Source organism: Ovis aries, chromosome 11, assembly GCF_016772045.2.
Source record: "Ovis aries strain OAR_USU_Benz2616 breed Rambouillet chromosome 11, ARS-UI_Ramb_v3.0, whole genome shotgun sequence".
In the NCBI taxonomy this organism is placed as follows: domain Eukaryota; kingdom Metazoa; phylum Chordata; class Mammalia; order Artiodactyla; family Bovidae; genus Ovis; species Ovis aries.
The window spans coordinates 43,684,469-43,703,783 of NC_056064.1; the positions used below are offsets into that span (position 1 = coordinate 43,684,469).

General features: G+C 50.1%; 1 protein-coding gene across 15 annotated transcripts in view; it reads right to left on the reverse strand.

The window, feature by feature from the left end:
- HDAC5 (histone deacetylase 5) overlaps nt 1–7,117 on the reverse strand; it is a 36,956-nt gene extending 29,839 nt beyond the window's left edge. For 6 of the 15 annotated variants that reach the window (XM_042256055.2, XM_042256048.2, XM_027974446.3 and 3 more), the window contains exons 1-2: nt 6,980–7,117; nt 1,066–1,276 (exon numbers count right to left, since the gene is read on the reverse strand). In XM_042256055.2, coding sequence (XP_042111989.1) covers nt 1,066–1,087 — 22 coding nt within the window. In that variant the 5' untranslated portion in view covers nt 1,088–1,276; nt 6,980–7,117. Of the gene's footprint in view, nt 1–337; nt 400–1,065; nt 1,278–6,727 lie in introns of those variants that run through there. The other 9 variants (XM_042256053.2, XM_042256051.2, XM_042256052.2 and 6 more) reach the window with 5 other exon arrangements.
- Nucleotides 7,118–19,315: the final 12,198 nt, after the last annotated feature.

The window sequence follows — 19,315 nt, forward strand, 5'->3', positions numbered from 1 at the left end:
TCGACTCCTCCCTGATCCTGCTTTGCATCATCCTGCTAACTGGTTTCAGTCTCCAGGCCCTAGTTTCCCTGTCTCTAAAGGAATGAAAGGTATCTCCCACCCCTGCAAAAAAAGATGTAAGTAATAGGAAGGGCTGGGGGGAGAGGGGGGCGGGGGTTGGTGGTTAAAGTTGAGCAAGATGGACTCTGACCCTTTTAAGTCTGTGCAGAAGGAGACAGCCAAGGAGGGAAAGCAGTTATTACTCTGACCACACTGACCCATGACCCCCCTGTGAAACCCCTGAGGGTCCAGCTCAGGCCGCTTGGACACATCCACATGGGCAGACATCCAGACTCACCCGTGCACAAAGCTGCCTGGAGTCCCACCCACAGACTATTTCTGGCAGCACTAGGCAGGCTCCTAGGAGCAGAGGGGAATAAGAAATCTCAGAGTTGGGAGACCCCAAATTAAGAATCTCCCCAGTCCAGGGCATGTCTACCTGGACTCAAAGAAGAGAGCCAAGTCTCCTTGGCTACGTGTCACTGCCCACTCCTCACCCAAATACCACTCATCCCAGCACAGGTTGAGGCTGGAGGCCTTGCAAACCTCCATCAAGAAAAAGAGTATGGAAAAGAGTATGGAACTTCAGCAAGAAGAAAGGACACCACCATGACAAGGAAGCTGGGCACTCAGCTATCAGAGGGAACTTCTTCCAACATCATCCCCAGACCTTCCAAAGGGGTTCAGGGGCACACAGCCCCTTCACCCCTGCCTGTCTTGGTGAACAGGGGCAGGGTGGCATGGAATTGAAAGCCCCTGAGTCAAGAGGGCCAGCCTGGGATCACAGTTGGACCCATGCCCTCCCAGGGCTAGGCTGGACCATCAACCCATCAACTTCAGGTCTACCCCTTAGTCAATCACTTCAGGCTTGCCTCTCTCCTTTTCTCACTATGCTTCTCCACTCCTGACCCCTTATTCCATTATGGCTCAGACCCTGAAGATCAGCTGGCCTGGGGTGGATATACCCAGACAGCCCATTACATCCAAAGCCACCCCAGGTGCCTTCTCCAGCCTCCCAACTCTTACCCGACTCGGTGGGAGAGTTCATGCCGGCTCTGGGCCTGCAGGAAGCTGGCGTTGGGGGCTGGGACGGGAGGGGGTGGAGCTGCGGTGATGTCAAGAGAGACAGACGATAACAGACAGACGGACGGGACAGGAGCCCGGGGCCGCTGTGCCTCTAACGCCCATCCGAGGCCATCCTTCGGGGCGAGGCAGTCAGGCATTCAGAACGGCATTCCTGGGGAGAGATGGAGCAGGGTTAGCGGGCCCCAACTCAGGAACCTGGGGGTGGAGGGAGACCTTGGAGCTCGTCAGTTACACCTAGGGAACAGAGGGAGGGCCACCTGCCCAGCAGCACGGCACTGGACCAGACCTAGTTTCTTCTCTTTCTAACTGGTGAGGCTGCCAGCTCTCACGGGAAGGGAAATGGCTACAGTAACCACATCCAAACTCGCTTTCAGGTAACCATGTCCACTGCCAGGTGGGGAGACCTCAGAGACTCCCAAGGGGGCCCAATGCGGAATAGGGTGTGTGCCAAAGGTAAAAGTGCAGGAAGGCCTCTGAACTCTGTCCAGGGCAGTGGAGAGACGCAGGGCTGATCTGGAGGCCCTCAAAGAACTTAAGGGTGAGACTGGTCCTCAGCCCCACAGCCTGAGCTTGGATGCTCATCTTCTCCCCGGATCCTAGCGTCACAACCCTGGAAACGCCACATGCTGCTGTCTTGGTCTCCCCCATTCGACAACAGGTTGCCCTCAGAGAAAGAGGGCAACAACTGCTCTTTCTCTACCCATTAACCATGCTGTTTCTAAGAATTTCGAAAGACGGACACATTCATCCCACATCCGGTGCCCTCTGGACTAGGGGTCCAAGGCCCACACCCAGGGCCCTGCATGTGCTGTATAGGTTGTGCCCCGCGCAACGAGGTCTGAAATCCAGCCTCTGCTCTGCCTGCCAAGCTACACAGGCTGAATCCACTCAGAATAAGAGACGCTGTTTTCCAGTTTCTACAAAGACACCAAGAGACCCAGCAGCAGGCCTGCTGAGGCCAGTAGAGTAAGAGAGGATGTCCCAGTATTACAGAACCATGTGTTTGCCAACTGTCTCCACTCCTCCAGCTCCCCAACCCCCTCTGGCCCCACAGCTAGCCCTCAAGCCTCAGACACTACACACGCACCCACCTGGGCCCATCCCTAAAGAGTTCATGATCCACCCTAGACATGATCTCATTCATTTTTTTCCAAATGAAGGCAGGCCTTCCAACACCTAGTGAAATGGAGGGAACAAGAAGCAATAGGCAGGGGCCAAGTTTTAAACCCTAACTCTGCTCCCCAAGCTAGGACGAGGCAGTCACTTCCACCCCTGGACAGCCTACCTTCTGTCCGGATTAATTCTTGGTAAACTTTGCATTCTCATCAAGGATGGCCAGGCATGAGGTCCATATGGGGCCAAGGAGCCCAGGAGTCAGCCATGGCAGAGACACGAGAACACAAACGTTGACACACACACAGGTACACTGCACATATACCAAGATCTCAGGTCTTATACTGCCCCCCTGGGACTGGCCAAGGGACTGTTGAGAACCCACCAGGCCTCTCTTTCCCCTTCTCCAGCCCAGCCTCATAGGAGGAAGCAGGAAGTCAGGGTAGCCCACCCTCCAGCACCAGAGTCACACAGACCTCTCTACATCTAACGCCTGACACAGCCCCTGCAGGGGAAACGAAGGCAGGCATTGGCAGGAGGTTCGGAGGGGGGACCACAATCCCAGCAGGAGGGGGCCCATCAACAAAGCTGACTTGCTGAATCTCAGGAGCCCAGCGTTCCCCAGCTGGCATTCTACTCTGTCTTGTGCCTGGACGATGTCACGATGGAAAGGGTAACAGGAGGGGGCACAGCCTTAACCAAAACAAAGGTCACAAAGCCAACCAATCCCTGACTCGGTAGCCAGGGAAAGGTGCACTCAGATGGGGAGGTGGGAGTAGGCAGAGAGAAGGGGCTGAATGGCTCCCAGCAGGCACAGGTGTGAGGCAAAGTCAGAAGAGGCTGTGCAGGGTTGGGGCCAAGCTCAGGAATGCAGCAGGTGGGGCTGTTGGTGCCCTGGCAGGGCCGGCGTGGGCAGACAGCTCAGCCCATGCCCACCCCAAGGCTGGCGCCCGGTCCTGCTCACACCCTTTCCCGTGGGCTGGGGAACACAGGTTCAGAATTTCCCACGATTCCCAGCAGCCCGAGTGACCCAGCCCGTCTCCTCAGTGAAAGGAACCTCCACAACAGGGCTCTCAGGAGGGGCAGAGTCTCATGGGCCAAAAACTAGGTTAAGATCCGCCCTGAGCCCCCATCAGTCCTCAACCCCTAGAGAAAAGAGGAAGGGAGGGGCTCCCAGAACTCCCAGGAGGCTCGGGGCTCTGAAAGGCTGCACTCCGGCCCCCCCTACCACATGTAACAGGACCCCTAGGCCCCCGTTCACCTGCAAAGAGTGTCTGCCAACACTCCCAGGAAGCCTCCCTGGGAAACAAAGCAGCGTTCACTTTGATCGTTCATGGGGACAAGCATAGATATTTGACTGGGGGTGGGGGGAAGGGCTGAAGGGGGAAAAGGGGAGCTTAATGGTGAAAACCTGAGCTATCTGGTCCCTCCTCAGCTGGAGAAACTCACTGCTGACCATTGATATAGGAAGGTTGGGGGGGGGGGGCAGTTGGGGACCAAGAGCTCCGTGGCTTCCGGCACGGGAGCAGTGAGCAGTCTGGCTTCCATGACATCACAAGCAGGCAGATCCAGGGTCCTGTCCACACCCCCTGAGAACTCCTGTCTTCCAGTCAGACCTCTGTCCCACTCCAGGATCCAAACCCACCTCCCACCTCCAGCCAGGGCGGCAGAAAACCAGCTGCATCTCACCCTACAAGTTCATGGCTAAGCCGGGGGAGGAAAGGCAAAACACCCTAGAGTGATACGCCCCACTCCATTCAAAGGCAATACAATCTCCGGTGGAGGATGGGAGGAGAAGGGCAGACAAGGGAGGGACAGGCAAGGATGCACTGCCTCAAAAGCCCCAGGTTCACGGTGCGGCCCCACAGGCATCTCATCCCTCAAGGAACTTGAACTCCACCACCACGAGGCAGTGGTTCCCTCTCCCAACACACCAGCTCCAGCCCTGCTCAAGACAGGCCCAAGTCCTGAACACTGAGGCCGGCCAGGGACCCCTCCCCTCCCAGGTGAGCTGTCCGGACCAAATCCTGTGAGACTGCTCCCAGTGTGAGATGTGCCCCCAAAGTCTTCATCAGAAAGCCATGAGCCCAAACATCCCATCCCAAGGCACAAAGGAACTCTCATCTTGACCCCTCCTGACCAGGGCCCCGGCTGATCACTTTCCCTAGCCTGGAGCCTTCCCCCAAGCTGGCCCACCAGAAGCCCGGAGGCTGATCAGAGCCAGGAGGGGTGGCTGACTTGGATGTCAGGGCCCAAACTAAGGGAGGGGGGAGGGCGACAGGGGAGGAAAAAAGGCACCAGGCTGACAAATTCATTTTTGCAATCGGCCCATTTCTGTTTGTCTGCTCAGACGCAGCTCCAGGCATCTGCACAAGCCAGATGGAGGGAGGCTGCTATTTCTAGAAAAAAAAGAGGGGGGGTGGTGAGAGGGGAGGGAGGGATGAGGCAGAGGGCAGAAGACCGGGTCTGTTTGCCCTAAAACCTCAGGCAGAAGGATACCCCCTCACCAGCACTACCAGACAGGGTCCCCATTCAAGAAAGGGCTGGGGCTGGGGCTGGGGTGAGGTGGGGTGGGGGAGAAGAAAGGCAGAGAAAGTTTAATTAGCCAAAGTCAGCTACAATGGGCCCCCTCACGGGCTGCATCAGGTTTTCATTCATGAGCAAGCGACAGTGCTCCAAAAAAAACGCCAAGAACCGCCCCCCCCTCGCCGTCTCCCCCCCACCCCCCACCAAGAGGAGTGCGTCCTCTAGCAGGCTGGCTGAGCCCGATGCCGTGTTCCAGACATCCCTCCTCAAAGGGATGTGAGTAGGAAGAATTAATTATTAAAGAGCAGCTGGTACTTCAGCACCAACTGCACTCGCCCCAGCTCCTATAGCTGTTGCCCCCCTCCTCCCTGCAGAAACACAAACTACCCGGGCCCCCCAGGCCCCATTTCTAAACACACAGCTAACATACCACCCCTAGGGAAGGGAAAGCAAACCTTTGTCTCTGCAGCTACTTACAGTGGGTGGGGCATGTGATACTGCCAGCCACCACCCCCCCACTCCATTACTATATCCAGCCACAGGGGAGGGTATACTGGGAAGGGGAGGTTGGCACAGAGCTAATGTGTCCTCCATCCTTGCCCCCAAGTAAACAGCACCTTCTATCTGCGCTCCGGCTCCCCACATGCATACCTTCCCAGGACAGAGTGGAGATGCTGGTGGACCCAGCCCTCTAACTCAGAGACCCCTGCCTGCCTTGTCTGGACACAGCCCACAATCAAGTCCAAGCGGAGAAAAGCAAAGGGAGGTTTCAAGAGAAGGGGCAGAAGGCAAACCAAGAGCTCCCCAAGCTTTGTGTTTAAGAGGAAGAGAAGGGGGTAAGACTGAAATGAAAATGCAGGCAGCCCCCAACATGGCTCACCCACCATGCCCAGCCCAGCCCAGCCCAGCATCTCAACAGCCAGCACAGGCTGAGGAACTCTGGTGCCTAGAACTCAAACAGAGGACCCTTCCTGCCTACATCCTCTAAACCTGAAGAGGCCCAAGGCAGGACCCAGCTCCAGGCTCCAGTCCTCCAAAGCAGACTGGTCAGGGGTCCTTCTGGCTAAGACTCCTGGATCTCTCATCCCCTGCCTCCTTTTGTTCCTATGGTCTGACTCCATCCTTCCCTCCCAGTTGGACCTTGAACCCAGTTACCACCAAACCCACTTACCCCAACCGCCAAAGCTAATTCCAGGCCCCGGAAGCACAATGGTCACTGTCAGACTGGTGGGTCTCTTGAGCACCCCAAAGCAGCTGCAGCTGCCACCCTTCCTCTTTAGGGATACACCTCACCTCAGAGGCCATCCGGGGAGTATCAGGTGGTCACCTCCTCCCCAAAATGAGGCATTCCCACCTTCCCCTCTTCTCCCCAACCAACCAGCCTCCCAGATTAATTACTTATTACCCAGCCAGTTCTCATCTCCCCCAGGACCCCAGAGAAGGGCGGGGTAGGGAAGCAGCTCCCCCCAAGTTAAAAGGCATAGGTAGCGCCCCCTCCCTCTGTGAGACACAGACCCAGGAAAAATGGGGATCATCCACCCCAGACAAGAAGTGGGGGGGTAGCTTTCATCCCCTAGCTCTCTCTCTGGCTCCAGGGTGTCAGACAGGAGAAGAGGGTGGGAACAAACGCAGTAACGCCTCACCAGGGAAAGGGTGCGAATAATGGGAGAGAGAAGTAAGGTGGGCCCGCCGGCCCCCTCCTCGGGCATGTAAGTCAAGGACACAAAATCAAGGATGCGTTCCCAGGTATGGGTAGAAGCGCTGTGGGGTGGGGGCGCCCCTCACCTCAGAGTACCAAGAAAGGCTGTCCAGCGAAGAGGGGTCTGCAAAGAATCCGGGTGCAGGGCTCAAATCGCCCTGCAACGCACAGCGCGCCGCCCGGGAGAGGGCAAATCAGACAGCCCCGGCCGGTCTCCCGGCCATTTGGGGGTGTGGGTCGCGGGAAGACGGGCCCCTCCCTTACCTGTAGGGAAGGCGCCCCTGCCTGGGAAGGGCAGGGAGGGGCGCGGGTAGTAACCCCGAGGCCCGGCTCCCGGGCTGGCGATGCTCCCGGGGGGCGCCGCCTGGCACCCGGGCGCCGGGAGGAAGGAAGAGGGGCGCGGAGCTCGGCGCGCGCTCTGGGAGCCCGCGGGCAGCGACGGCAGGAGGAGGGGGCACTGTGTCGCGTCCGGGGAGCCTGGGGGAGATGGAATCGGGGCTGGTGCGGCGCGCTCACCCCCTGCGGCTCGAGCTCCGGCTTCGCGGGCGGCGGCGGCAGCAGCGGCGGCGGCAGCAGCGGCAGCACCTCCTCGACGGCTCCTCCATCTTTGCGGCGGCTCCTCCGGCTCCGCTCGCCGCCGCCACCAACAACAACATTCGGAGACGTCACTCCCGTCACGTGACCCTGCCCGGTGCTAAAAATAGAACCAGACCCCCCCCCACCCCAACTTCAGCCACCTCCAACCCCTCCCCTCTTTCTTGGCCCTCCCTGCCGGGCGGGGCCAACAGCGCCACCGTGACAGCTGCTTAAAGGGCCAGTACCCGCAAAGGGTTGGGCTGGGGAGGGGGAGGAAGGCAAGGGATCCGAGCCCTGTGAGCAGTATTGGAAGGAGCGTTGCGGGCTTACGGGTTTGGTTCCTGGGGGCTCGGCCCTTGGGATGCACGATTTTCCTCCCTGCTCTTCCTCCACTTCCTTTTCAGACCTTGGATGGTGCAATCGTTGCCCGCCTAAGCTTCTCCCTAACACGCCCTCCCGCGGTGGGGGAGGGGACCTGGGGATGGATTCCTAGGGGCTGGGAGGGCCTTGGAGGCCCCAGCTAGGGGGCCATGCTGGGGGTGGATGTCTGGGACAAGCCTCGAACCCGCCAGCTCCGACCGCACACACTAAATCTGTGTCAAGGCAAAAAAAAAAAAAAGACTGGGAAAGGCCAGGACAGGGTTGTAACAGTCCAAGGCCTTCAAAAGGAACACTTCCGGTCCCTGGCTTCGGTGCCATCCTCTTCTACAACTCAGTAACTCACTAATTCCACTAACGAAAATGTATCCTAAGGAAATAACATTGCTGTGCTCAAAAATGAGTATGGAAGGAAAGAGATTGCTTCTAATGATGTGAAAAGTTGGAAACAACCTAAATATCCATCAGGAGAGGATTAGCTAATAAACTAGGACACATCCACTCAGTGGAATCCCATCCAGATCCAGACATTTAAAATGATACAAATCTGTATAGGCCTTAAAAGATGCTCAAGATGGGTGGTTTTCTTGAAAATCAGGAAACAAGTACTACAGAATTGTTCCATTATTTTTTTGTCTCCCCCTTCCATTATTATAAAGAACAAACAACATACTACATCCATATGTCTGAATATGAAGGTGTATTAATAAGCCTATAAGAATTTATGCCAAAATATTTACCTTTGCTTTCCTCTTTATCTTTTTCTGTATATCTGAAATTTTGCAACTATCATGTATCATTTATCTGATTGGAAAAAGGGAATATATAAATGTTTCTATAATAAATAAAAAAGGTTCTTCCTACAAAGTAGCTCATGAATAAGTCTCACCCATCTTCATCCCCACCCCTTTTTTGAAGTCAAATCATCTCTCATTTGAGATATTCTGGCCGCCGCCCTGGCCAGTCCACTCCCTGCATCATCCCAGCCATCTCCCAAAGCCAGAATGACCTTTTCAGAACAAATTTAATCAAGGGAGGGCTTAAAAGCTGTCCAGTTCTGTCACTGAAATCTGTGTCTGGCCCAGAAAACTGGCTTTCAAACTTTAGGGTACTCACAAATTACCTAAAGAACATGTTCAAAATGCTGACTCCTGAACCCCAGTGACAGTGTTTGTTTTCCAGTGGGGATGGGCCTAGAATCTTCATTTTTAGTAATTTTGCTGCAGCTGGTCCTCTCCTCATATTTGAAAAAGAAAAAAAAAGAAAGCTAGAAACTTCTACATGATCTGGTCCCATCTCACGTCTCTTCCTTCAGCTCTCTGTACTTCAGCCGTTGCGGCTTTCTCTCACAGCCTTGAAAAGCTAATCTCTTGTTCCTCAGGACCTTTGCACAGGCTGGTCAGTTTTTTCTCTTTCTGAAATGCTCCCCTCCCCTCTTCCCGGCCTGGCTCTTATTCATCCATAGCACTCAATTAAATATCACTTCCTTAAGACCCCATGCTTTCACTACCAAGGGCCTGGGTTCAATCCCTGGTTGAGGAACAAAGATCCCACAAGCTGCATGGGCATGGTCCAAAATATATATATATATATAAAACTTCCTGTAAGAGGCCTTCCTTGGTCGTTTTAAGTTGGATCCTCTTGTTAAGGTTGCATGCCTTCATTGACCCTGATAACAATTTGTAAATATAACATCTATTTATAGCATTATTGGATTAGTGTCCATCTCTTCCTCTGAGGAGTATTAAATGATTAAGCAAAGGTGAATAGTTTTATTTTGTTAAGATCTTTTTTGAAATATTTATTTATTTGGCTGCATCAAGTCTTAGTTGCTGCTCACAAGCTCTTCGTTGTGTCATGTGGATCTTTCCTTGCATCAGGCAGGCTTAGTTGCTCTGCAGTTTGTGGGATCTTAGGTCTCCAACCAGGGATGGAACCAACATCTCCTGCACTGCAAGGCAGATTCTTAACCACTGAACAACAACCACCGAAGTCCCAAAGATGAACAGTTTTTGACCGTGGACTCTGAGCAGAAAGGCCATCTCAAAAAGTCATTCCATGTCACTCCAAGACAGGGGTCTTCTTGTGTCTGTCCTATAATGATGGTGCCATTTGTTGTCATTCTTGTTTAGGCCACACGGCATGTGGGATCTTAGTTCTCCCACCAGGGATCAAAACCATGCCCCCTGTGTTGAAAGGAGACTTAACCACTGGACTGCTAGGGAAGTCCTGCATTTGCTGTGATTCTTATGCAATCTTATGACATCTCTTGGATGGTTAGGTTCAGTTGAAGTTTTGCTTTTTCAGTGCTTATGTTTTGCTTCCCCAAGCAGAGTAGGAGTTGCCTGGAAAAAGCAGTAAGATCATATATATATCTTTTTGCCTTTCTAGCACCTAGCACTCCACCTGACACATAGCAGATACAGGTTCAGAGACATTGAAGACTCTAGAGTTTTTTCTCTCAGGATCTCAGAACATGCAGGAAAATCTTCCCATCAGATACAATAGATGTCAATAAATGTCTTATGGTCAAGCCCTTCCCATTCCACAGATGAAGGGACTGAAGCCCAGAGAATCTAAATAACTTGCCCACAGTCACAGAGTTCATGAAAGTAAGAACTCAGATTTGAACTCAGATCTCTCTGGCTGTCCCCTAGATACTAGGGAAAGGACCTGGGGTAACTGGACTCCCAAGTTCAACACTCTAGCCCTGATCTCTGGAGGTTTCTGAGATGAACACCTTGTCCCTGCCATAGCCAAATGCCCCAGAAGTTAGAAAAATTCATCATATGCGGCCCTGATGAGTCTTCAGATTTTTTCTTATCTGGTAAGTGGGATTAAATATTTCCCCATGAATTCTTATGTTTCTTGAGTATAAACAGAAAGTGCTGGAGATATAGAAATGAAACTACCTTTAAGGATCTTAGAGGTCTTTCACAGAGAATAAAACTATCTTTTGTTATGAGTCCCTGTGCTGTGCTGTGCTTAGTTGCTCAGTCATGTGCATCTCTTAGTGACTTCATGGATTGTAGCCCACCAGGCTCCTCTGTCCATGGGGATTCTCCAGGCAAGAATACTGGAGTGGATTGCCACGCCCTCATCCAGGGGATCTTCCCAACCCAGGAATCTAACCCAGGTCTCCCATATTGCAGGTGGATTCTCTACTGAGCCACCAGTGAAAGTGAAAGTGTTAGTCGAGTCTGCTCTTTGTGACCCCATGGACTGTAGCCTGCCAGGCTCCTCTGTCCATAGGATTTCCCAGGCAAGAAATCCCAGGCAAGATTTCCCAGGCAAGAAATCTCCTCCAGGAGATCTTTCCCACCCAGAAGTCGAATCCAGATCTCCTGCATTGCAGACAGATCCTTTACCAGCTGAGCTACCAGGGAAGGCCTAGGAGTCCCAAAGGTGAGCCATGGCCAGGACCATTCACCATGGAAACGGGAATTACAAGGTTGTCTCCTTAACCAATGCCTCAGATTCCCCATGTAGAATGATGAGGCAGAAGAGATCAACTAGTTGACTGGAAAACTTCTGACCCTGGGACCCAGTAGTGAATTTGGATTCTTGGTAGAAGGAAATTAATCTTGGAGAAGAGCCAGGTGTTTAACCTATAACCTGACGGGTTGGCAGCACCATTGGACTTTGAGAAGGAGGCATCAGGGCTGGGGAGAAGGAATGAGGACTGGTGAGCAACACTGCTAGGGGCTCTGGGAGCTCCTACTCCTGTCGGAAGTCACCAGAAATGTCCTGGCCAGTTCTTGGAGCAAGACAGAGGGCAGCCTTCCTCCCTAATGAGTGGATGCTATGAACTCACAGATACCCCCATCTCCTCTACCCCTCTCTCACTCACCCAGCATCTAAAGTCAGCATTGCCTGGGGGCTTCCCTGGTGGTCCAATGACTAAGACTCTATGCTCCCAGTGTAGGGGGCCCAGGTTCCATCCCTGGTCAGGGAACTAGATCCCACATGCCGCAACTAAGAGTTTGAATGCTGCCAATTCCGCATGCCGCAACTAAAGATCAAAGATTCCAAGTGACGCAACTAAGATCTGCTCCAGCCAAATAAATTTTTTTTTTTAATTAATAAATAAAGTTAGCATTGTTTGGCGAAACAGATAAGGCACCCAGTACCAACGTGCCCTCACCTGAAGCTCTCACCCAGATCCATGGATAGAATTCTAGAGGCTCTGGGGAAACCCTTGTAGAGTGTTCCAGCCTACAGTTTTGGTCTCCAGTGGAGCAACAATTTAAGTGGCCCTGCTGGCCTCCAAAGAGTGCCTGGTGGAGAAATAGTCACCACAGCTGTGCCTAAATACAGCGTCAAGTGGAAAATAATACAGAACAAGGAAGAACTAAGCTGATAAACTCATGCAACACACATTTACTAGATATTTATCACAGGAAATAGGCATTCTTTAACACTTTTGTCAATTACCAAGGGCAACTTATTCACAGAAACATGTTGTTTCTAGTTCATTCAGTAAGAATTTATTGACCTCATTGAAAAATCACGAGGTCAGCACAATACTAGTTACTTTGGGGATGACAAAAAATAAGAAAACAGGACGGGAGACAAGAAAACCTGGGTCCTAGGATCACTCAGGGCTTTCCTAGTAGCTCAGCTGGTAAAGAATCCACCTGCAATGGCAGGAGATCCTGGTTCAATTCCTGGGTCAGAAAGATCCCCTGGAGGAGGATATGGCAACCCTCTCCAGTAGTCTTGCCTGGAAAATCCCCAGGGACAGAGGGCAGTAGTCCATGGGGTTGAAAAGAGTCAGACACGACTGAGTGATTAAGCACGGCACAGCACAGGATCACTCCATCCTGGTGTGCTATTGGGTAAGTCCCTCTAGGCCTTGGTGTCCTTATCTGGGAAACAGGACTGGACTGCTGTTCTCTGTGGTCCGTTTCAGTTCTGACCCTCTGAAAATCCCAAATTAGATGTGATGACAGCATCCAGAGTAGTGCTGGGCTTCAGAGTTTAGGCTGAATCTTTATTCCTTCAGGATGCTTTAAGGTTCAGTCCTGCCCATGGGTGATTACAATATGCCCAAGAGCCAAGGGGCTTCCCAGGTGGCACAGTGGTAAAGAATCTGCCTAACAATGCAGGAGATGCAAGAGACGTGGGTTCAGTCCATGTGTCAGAAAGATCACCTGGAGTAAGAAATGGCAACCCACTCCAGTATTCTTACCTGGACAAGTCCATGGACAGAGGAGCCTGGCAGGCTACAGTCCATGGGGTTGCTAACACTTGGATATGACAGAGTTACTGAGCAAACACACAAGAGCCAAAAATGAGTTTATTTCAGGGCAAACAATTCATGTGCCCCAAGACACAAAGCAAAAGGCATGTCACAGAGAATTGTAATGTAAACTACCCTCAGGATGCCTAAGTATGGCCCAGGTCTCCCAGTGTGATCCTGGACAAATCCCTTCTTCTCTGTGGGCCTCTATTTCTTGTAGGATGAGAGTGTTGGACTAGATTTCCTTCCTTCCAGCTGGAGACATTTCTGGTGGGTCTAACAGGTGAGGCTGAGAAGGAAAGGTGGAAAAACCACTTTTTCTCCCCTGTCTCTCCTGCCTTCTTCCCAGGGCCCTCTCCTCCAGACTTGGGGCAAAAAAAAAAAAAAAACAGTTTCAGGCCAGCATCCAGGATATAGTCATGCTTGACTAGCTGAGATGTTTGGGTGAAGAGCAACAGACAGGGGCCTAGTTAAGTTGCTACCCTTCTGGACCTCAGTTTGATCATCTGTAAAATGGTATGATTCAATGGATGATGTCTAAGGATTTTTCCAGCTCTGTGAGCTAACAATTCTAGAGCTGTAGCTTAAAAAAAGCAAAAACAAAACGAGTATGTGTGGTGGGGGGAACTTGCCTGGTGGTCCAGTAGTTAAGACTTTACCTTCCAATGCAGGGGGTGCAGGTTCAATCCCTGGTGGGGGAGCTAGGATCCCACATGCCTCTTGGCCCAAAAACCAAAACATCGAAACAGAAGCAATATTGTAACATATTCAACAAAAGACTTAAAAATAAAAAAAAAATAAGTGGGCCCCAGATGGAGATGCCGGCCCCAGTCATTCCTCACTTGAGTCTTACCTGGTGCTTGACACCTTCTGTCCCTTCCCAGGCCTCCTACCTCCTGCCTTCTTGGCCCAGAGACTGGAAGCAGGTGACTGTCTCTTCACTCAGCAATGACCAAGCCTTTAGAAAGCCAGCATGGTGGCTCCTAGAAGAAGCTATGAATTTGTTTAAAAATAGAGACTGTTTTGGGTGCAGCTATCACCACTTGTCATGGTACCTTTAATATATATGTTATTTAGAGACAAAGCTGAAAAAAGCTGCCTGTATGTGGACCAAGAGCTTCCCACAGCAGCTAAAGGACAGCAAGTGACCAGGAGGCCTGGAACAAAGGTGAGACCTTACGATTAAATTTTTCAGCTCAACTCCCTAAGCTAGGGACCCAGAGTGAGGCGTCTCACTGAGGCTTCTTACCCTGCTAGCAGCAAGACAACGAGCAGGAGGTTGCTCCAGTGGGGCTGTAGCTGAAAAGGAAACCTACCCTCTTCTCCACCACCCTGCTGGGAGCTGGAAGTGAGGCCCAGATTTCCTGAACTGTACGGGGTTCCTGCCTGCCCGCTCAGGATTCAAGGCCTCGTGAACAGTGCTAGGGCAGCTCTGGCCAGTCACATCCTGTACGTCCGCAGTCCCTCTAGAGTATCGTCTCTGGGCGGGGCATGCGCACCAGGGAGGGGATGGAGGGTACAAACATGCCTGCCCTCTGGAAGTGTATGAGACAAGAGAGCCCCAAGAAGCAGAATGAAGCAGCGGCAAAGAAGGGAGCCTGGGAGACACAAGCCAACTCAGCCTATAGAAGCTCAGGCCAAACGTTTGCCCTCTCTGAGCCTCAGTTTCCCCTCTGTAACGGGAGGACTGGACTCTTTGATGCGGGGAGACCCTCTTGGGCCTGAGGTCATGAAACAACAGAGAACAAGACACATGGAGGGGCCTGGGCCCCGCCACTTGGCTTCCCTGGCCCAGTTGGCTTCCCTCCAGCAGATCACCTACAGTTGACATACATTTTGCCCCCTTTCTGCATAAACATGTATTGAGAGACTTCCTTTTGGAAGGGTCTGTCACGTATATTACCATTCTCACCACAATTCTATAAGGTAGATGCTATGCATTCCATCTTATAAATAAGGAGACAGAGGCCCAGTGATGTTAAGCAATCAGTAAGTGGCAAGACCAGGGCAGAGGGAACTTCCTTGGTGGTCCTGTGGCTAAGACTCCGTGCTCCCAATGCAGGGGGCTTGTGTTCAATCCTTGGTCAGGGAACTAGATCCCACAGGCCACAACTAACAGTCTTGAATGCTGCAAGGATCAAAGATCCTATGTGCCTCAACTAAGACCCATTACAGCCAAATAAATAAGTAAAATACTAAAAAAAAAAAAAATGACCAGGGTAGGACCCATACTATCTGGGTGCGGTGCCAGATGAGGTCTCCCCAGGTTTGAGGGGTCTCCTCTGTTATAGGCAAAGACATCCATGTCCTCTTTCTTCTGGGAACTCCTTGCGGACCCAGACACCCCAACAGGAAGGCCTAGAGTTACGTGTCTGGAAGGCACATTCCATCATCTTTATAGGGACTCTCTGGCATATCCATTGAGAATTCATCCTGTCCATCAGACAGAGCAGCAGACTAGACTTTACCCACCCCATTTGACTTCATCCTGCCAACTCCTCAAGATGAGTGTTGTTGCTATTGTTATTATCATCATCCCCACTTTATTTATTTATTTATTTTCATCCCCACTTTAAAGATGAAGGATCCGAGGCCCAGGAGACTTAAGGAACTTGCCCAAAGCCACAGATTCGGTAAATTAAGATACAGGGATCTGACCCCAGGTTATCAGAGCCCAGAGCATGATTAGTTTAACCACTGGACCCAAGCCCACTGAAAGAGTAAAGATCTAGACCTGGATTGAGGCTCTGCCACTGACCTAGCTATGTGAACTTGGAAATTCATTTGATACTTTATCTCTTAGAATTTCCTCATCCATAATAAAGGACAGCAACCTCCACCACTCTGGGTTGCCAGAGCAGGACATGAGGGTACTTGTGTGAAGAGCCAGCACAGGACATGGCAAAGGGTAAGCCCAACCCTCATCTCCCTGCCTTGATGTTATCACACCTTGGTTTGGGCCAGCTGAAATGCTACTGGCACTCCCACTCCCTGAGCAAGGAACTTACCTTCTACACCAAAAATGACCTCTGCCCCACACTTTTTCACCTTGCTATTTGCAGATCCTGGGTTCCCATCCCACTGTCCCAGACATTGTAGAATTGCTCTAGGGGTGGGTAGGGGTGCAAGCCCAGATGCCCCAGAAATGCTATAGGAACAAGGCTTCCAGACTAGGTTGCCAGAATTAGGGAAAAAAAGAAAAGAAAGACTTCGCAGTTAAATTTACATTTCAGATAAACAAGGAATAATTTTGTATACTTATATAAAGAGTTCATGCCTTTAAGTTCAGCTCAGTCACTCAGTTGTGTTTGACTCTTTGTGACCCCATGAACCACAGCACGCCAGGCCTCCCTGTCCATCACCAACTCTTGGAGTCCACCCAAACCCATGTCCATTGAGTCGGTGATGCCATCCAACCATCTCATCCTCTGTCATCCCCTTCTCCTCCTGCCCTCAATCTTTCCCAGCATCAGGGTCTTTTCAAATGAGTCAGCTCTTCACATCAGGTGGCCAAAGTATTGGAGTTTCAGCTTCAGCATCAGTCCTTCCAATGAACACCCAGGGCTGATCTCCTTTAGGATGGACTGGTTGGATCTCCTTGTAGTCCAAGGGACTCTCAAGAGTCTTCTCCAACATCACAGTTCAAAAGCATGAATTCTTCGGCGCTCAGCTTTCTTCACAGTCCAACTCTCACATCCATACATGACCACTGGAAAAACCATAGCCTTGACTAGACAGACCTTTGTTGGCAAAGTAATGTCTCTGCTTTTCAATATACTGTCTAGGCTGGTCATAACTTTCCTTCCAAGGAGTAAGCGTCTTTTAATTTCATGGCTGCAGTCACCATCTGCAGTGATTTTGGAGCCCAGAAAAATAAAGTCAGCCACTGCTTCCACTGTTTCCCCATCTATTTGCCATGAAGTAATGGGATTGGATGCCATGATCTTAGTTTTCTGAATGTTGAGCTTTAAGCCAACTTTTTCAATCTCCTCTTTCACCTTCATCAAGCGGCTCTTTAGTTCTTCACTTTCTGCCATAAGGGTGATGTCATCTGCATATCTGAGGTTATTGATGTTTCTCTCAGCAATCTTGATTCCAGCTGTGCTTCCTCCAGCCCAGCATTTCTCATGATGTACTCTGCATAGAAGTTAAATAAGCAGGGTGACAATATACAGCCTTGACGTATTTTCATGTCCAGTTCTAACTGTTGCTTCCTGACCTGCATACAGGTTTCTCAAGAGGCAGGTCAGGTGGTCTGGTATTCCCATTTCTTTCAGAATTTTCCACAGTTTATTGTGATCCACACAGTCAAAGGCTTTGGCATAGTCAATAAAGCAGAAATAGATGTTTTTCTGGAACTCTCTTGCTTTCTCGATGATCCAGCAGATGTTGGCAATTTGATCTCTGGTTCCTCTGCCTTTTCTAAAACCAGCTTGAATATCTGGGACTTCATGGTTCACGTATCGTTGAAGCCTGGCTTGGAGAATTTTAAGTATTACTTTACTAGCATATGACATGAGTGCAATTGTGTGGTAGTTTGAGCATTCTTTGGCATTGCCTTTCTTTGGGATTGGAATGAAAACGGACCTTTTCCAGTCCTGTGGCCACTGCTGAGTTTTCCAAATTTGCTGGCATATTGAGGGCAGCACTTTCACGGCATCATCTTTCAGGATTTGAAATAGCTCAACTGGAATTCCATCACCTCCACTAGCTTTGTTCATAGTGATGCTTTCTAAGGCCTACTTGACTTCACATTCCAGGATGTCTGGCTCTAGGTGAGTGATCATGCCTTTAAAAAACTTATATTATTTATTTTTATATTTGTATTTTAAAAAGTATTCCTTATCTGAAACTCAGATTTAAATGGTTGTCCTGTATTTTATCCGACAGTCCCTACTCCTAGACCTCAAGGTCAGGTTGGAAGACAGCCCATGAAATGATTTTTTTGTTTTATTTTAATAATTTTACTTATTTACTTATTTTTGGCTGTGCTGGGTTTTCGTTGCTGCAGAGGCTTATCTCTAGTTGTCGTGGCACATGGGCTCAATAGTTGCAGTTCCCCGGTTTTAGAGCACAAGCTCAGAAGTTGCTCGTGGCTCAGGGGCTTAGTTGCTCCACAGTATGTGGGATCTTCCCGGATCAGAGATTGAACCTATGTCTCCGGCATTGGCAGGCGGATTCTTTCCCACTGAGCAACCAGGAAGCCCCTAGGAAGTGGTTTTTGTTAAGAAATTTTAAACAAAAGAACCCATTTTAAGCATACAATTCAACATTTTCTAAGTAAATTTACCAACATGTACAACCGTCACATAGTCTGGTTTCAAAAACATTTTTATCACCCAATAAAATGCCCATTTACAGTTAATTTCCATTATCGCCCCCACAAGTAGCTTTTTAAAATGTCTAATAAATAAATAATATTTTTTTCTGCTGTAAAAATTCATACACTCTTAATGTAGAAACAACAGGTGGGAGGGAGATCGGAGAAGTACAAAAAAGAAAATAAAATCACTCCTAAGTACATAATTCAATGAGAACAATTATTAGTAATTAGGTAAATGCTTTTCTAATTTTTCTCATGTTCATATTTTTTCAAGAAAAATTATATCACATTATATCACACAGTATCTTACTATTTATTTTTTTGTAATACATCATGAAAATATTCCCATGGCATTAAATCTTCTTCCACAGCCTCATTTTTAAAGGTTGAGCAGTATTCTATTGTTTTTTTTTTAAATATTATTTATTTATTTGATTGAGCTGGGGCTTTTATGCTGCAGTAGGCATAAACTTCAATTCTCCTTGAGGCACTCAGGATTTTCAGTTGTGACATGAGAACTACTAGTTGCTGCTTGTGGGATCTAGCTCCTTGATCAAAGATCAAACCCAGCTGCCCTGCTTTGGGAGCATGGAGTCTGAGCCACTGGACCACCAGGCAGGTCCCCCATGGTGTTGTTTTACCAGTTTCTTTATTCAATCCCTTTTTGATGGACATTTGGGTTGTTTTCAATTTTTCACCATTTTAAATAATGCTGTGATCTACCTTCTTATAGCTAAATCCTTGCACACATCAATTATTGTTTTCGTAGAGGTGGAGCTGTTTTGTCAAATATCTTGCATGCATGCACTCGTGCCTGCTCAGTCGTGTGCGACTCTCTGCAACCCCTTGGACGGTGGCCCGCCAGGCACCTCTGTTCATGGGATTTTCCAGGCCATTCCCTTCTCCAGGGGATCTTTCTGACCCAGGGATCGAACCTGTATTTCTGGCGTCTCCTGCACTGGCAGGTAGATTCTTTACCACTGAGCCACCTGGGAAGCCCGTTTTGTCAAAGGGTCTACGCACTTTTAAAGCTTTTGATGATTTATTTCCCACCTTGTAAGGGACACCACCCTGGGACCCAGTTGTCCAAGTCAGAAGCCTCAGGTGAAGTTCAATCCTAGAGAAAAAGGTTGACTGATACCCGGTGGTGGGATTCAGATTGGTCCTTGGAGGAACAGGTCCCGGGAGTGCAGAGGAGAGAAGCTACCAGGTTCTGAAGACTGTCAGGTACTGGGGGGACACTGTGGGATCTCCCTGGAAACCAGAAGAATACTCTTGCCGTTACTCCATCCCCTCCTCACCACCAGCCACAGGTGCCCCAGACAACAAGCTT